The sequence below is a fragment of the Corvus brachyrhynchos genome, unplaced genomic scaffold (genome assembly GCF_000691975.1).
Source record: "Corvus brachyrhynchos isolate BGI_N302 unplaced genomic scaffold, ASM69197v1 scaffold28, whole genome shotgun sequence".
In the NCBI taxonomy this organism is placed as follows: Eukaryota; Metazoa; Chordata; class Aves; order Passeriformes; family Corvidae; genus Corvus; species Corvus brachyrhynchos.
In genome coordinates, this window is record NW_008246058.1 from 698,311 (window position 1) to 701,030 (window position 2,720).

The 2,720-nt window shown below is 54.5% G+C and overlaps 1 protein-coding gene across 1 annotated transcript in view; it reads left to right on the top strand.

Moving 5' to 3' along the window:
• Positions 1 to 233: 233 nt before the first annotated feature.
• Positions 234 to 2,720, top strand: part of ADCY8 (adenylate cyclase 8) — a 120,346-nt gene continuing 117,859 nt past the window's right edge. Inside the window, exon 1 of the mRNA XM_017746100.1 lies at positions 234 to 732. Coding sequence (XP_017601589.1) covers positions 325 to 732 — 408 coding nt within the window. The 5' untranslated portion in view covers positions 234 to 324. The remainder of the gene's footprint in view (positions 733 to 2,720) is intronic.

The following is a 2,720-nucleotide window of genomic DNA, read 5'->3' on the forward strand; positions in this document are numbered from 1 at the left end:
GACGAGACCTGCTGCCCCAACCACCACCCGCACCCGCCGCACCACCACCACCACCTCCGGCGGCAGTCGGCCGGACGGAGTTTGGGCAGCGAGCGCCACAACAACGGAGGCACCAAAGTCTTCCCGGAGGGCACAAGCAGCAGCGGAGACTTGGGCTTTCTGCCCCTGGACTGTGCCCCCAGCAACTCCGACTTCTTCCTCAACTGGGGCTATACGTATCGCGGGGTGATCTTCCCCACTCTCCGCAACTCATTCAAGTCTCGGGACTTGGAGCGCCTTTACCAGCGCTACTTCTTGGGTCAACGGCGCAAATCTGAGGTGGTCATGAACATCCTGGATGTGCTGACCAAGCTGACCCTACTATTCCTCCACTTGACCCTGGCCTCTGCTCCCATGGACCCCATTAAGGGCATCCTCTTGGGCTTCTTCACTGGCATCGAGGTGGTGATCTGTGCCTTAGTGGTGGTCAGGAAGGACACGACCTCGTACACCTACCTGCAGTACAGCGGTGTTGTCACTTGGGTGGCCATGGCCACACAGATTCTGGCGGCAGGACTGGGCTGTGGCCTCCTTGGGGATGGCATTGGCTATGTGCTTTTCACGCTTTTTGCGACCTACAGCATGCTTCCGCTGCCACTCACCTGGGCCATCCTGGCTGGACTGGTCACCTCTGTCCTGCAGCTTGTCATGCAGCTGGTTATCCCCAGGTTCGCCGTGACTTCCCTCAACCAGGTACCGTAGTGAGGAGAGGGTGGGAACAGTCCTCTTTCTCCATCTCCCTGAGTGAGAGGAGGTGTGGGGTGTCCCAAAAGATCCCTTCCCTTTTAATCAGGTGCTCAGAAGTTCATTACCTAGAGAGGAGATCATGGGCAAAAATCAACCTTCTTGCCTCCTCCTCTTCAGTCTCCCATTGCCCATCCCAGTGTTTCACCTCAAGCTGGGAGTTGGGACACTTTCTAACCACTCTGTCCCCTCTGCTTGTATATTCACTACATTGCTGTCCCTTGAAAGAGTGCTGGGGAGAGAAGTTCCTAGGGGAAGTGGGGAGGAGGGGTCATTTATTATTCCCCTCCCTGACTTTTAGCAGGGGTTTGGGGTTTGAGATGACTCTGTCTTGGCCAAACTCTCCCAGTGCTCCCATTTTACTTGCTCATGCCTTTTAATTCTGAATCTGCCGGGGGAACAGGTGCTTTTAAAATGTGAGGGGCAGCTTGATCTGAGTTATGGGAAAACAGGAACAAAGCATGCTGCTCTTTTGCAAGGAGAAACCAGTGAAACCTCAGTGAAACCAGAGCAAAGCTCCCCCAGGAGATTTGATGTGAGATCCTAGGCTGTCTTAGAGGACGCTAAGAACCCTTTTCTGCTGGTGGTCACAGGGCAAACACTGTTTTGCTGAATCCTTATGAGCGATGTTTAGGACAGAGTGCTGGTTACATGGCGGAGTGTTGTCTGGTGCAGACTGCTGAGAGGCACTGGTCAGGATGGGCCTTAGGGGTTAAAACCAGGTCTCACCTGACTTCATACTCAGATGACTTCTTCCACAGAAAAGTGAGAATGCAACAAACTCCCCGTATCCCTGTAAGGCAGGAAAACAGTAGGTAACTAGGACAACTTGATCCCAGAGATTCTTGCTGCTCCCTTTTCCCTTCACTTCCCAGACTGTCACAGCTCAGTGCTACCAATATTTCATGGCAGATTATCATCTCCATTTGGCTTGCTCCATGGACTCTGGGAGAAAAGGGTGGAGGTACTGTCAGATAACCCTGAAAGGAGGGAGGGTGCAGAGGAATTAGTTGTCAGTGGCATGTGAGTGCTGGGATGTGCAGCTGGAAAGTGACTGATCTTGCACCTGGAAGTTTTGATGCCTGTGATTCTTGGGGCACATCTACCTGTCTTAGACTCTGGTCCTCCTGAAACCCCTGCCCCACCCCCTTACTACATGCACTTGTTAGCTGTGGGCTGCCTGACCTCATGTCCCCGTGATTGGGCTCACCCTGTTTTGGGAAAAGCTGCCCCGGTGTGTTGTGCCTGGCTGAGCCCTGTGGATGTGAGACAATTGAGCTGTGGCAGAGGTGTTGCCCAGCCCTTGGTGATGTGCTGATGAATGAACTGCAGCCACACCATGTCCTACTCCCATGCACTGCTGGTGCTATTAGTGGTGGGTCAAAAGCTGTGTGAGTTATGCTGATTTCTTAATTTACTTCCATGTCCTCTCCTGGAGCTATGAGTAATGCTCTGCTATCTCATTACGCACCAGTATCCCAGCTGTTTAGCTGCTACACATACACACACACATTTCCCACAGACATTTCCCAGGAGAGATAGTAATATCTTCATTTTGCAGCCAGTTGTGTGAACGAACTGCCTTGGAGCGGTGCACAATGAGAGATTACCAGCCAGATGATTGCCTTCATGAACTACATATATAAATCTCCTTAACAGGATCCGCGCAGCTGGTCACACGTCGGTGATGATTAACACCGGCTCCCGCCTGCCCAGGGACCACTTTACATCGCCCGCCGCTTCGCCCTTTTGCCTCCAGTCCCTCCGGGAGAGGCCGGATCCTTCCCCGCCCCGGGGCTGGCTCCCACCCCAGTGCCAGGGGAGCTTGGAGGGGTCGGAAAGCCTCTGGCTCGGGCGCGGAGGGCAGCGCGGGGGGATGCGCGGGGCGCGGAGCGCGGCCTCCGAGCGCTGTCCGCCCGCGCGGTGCTGAAGGCGGC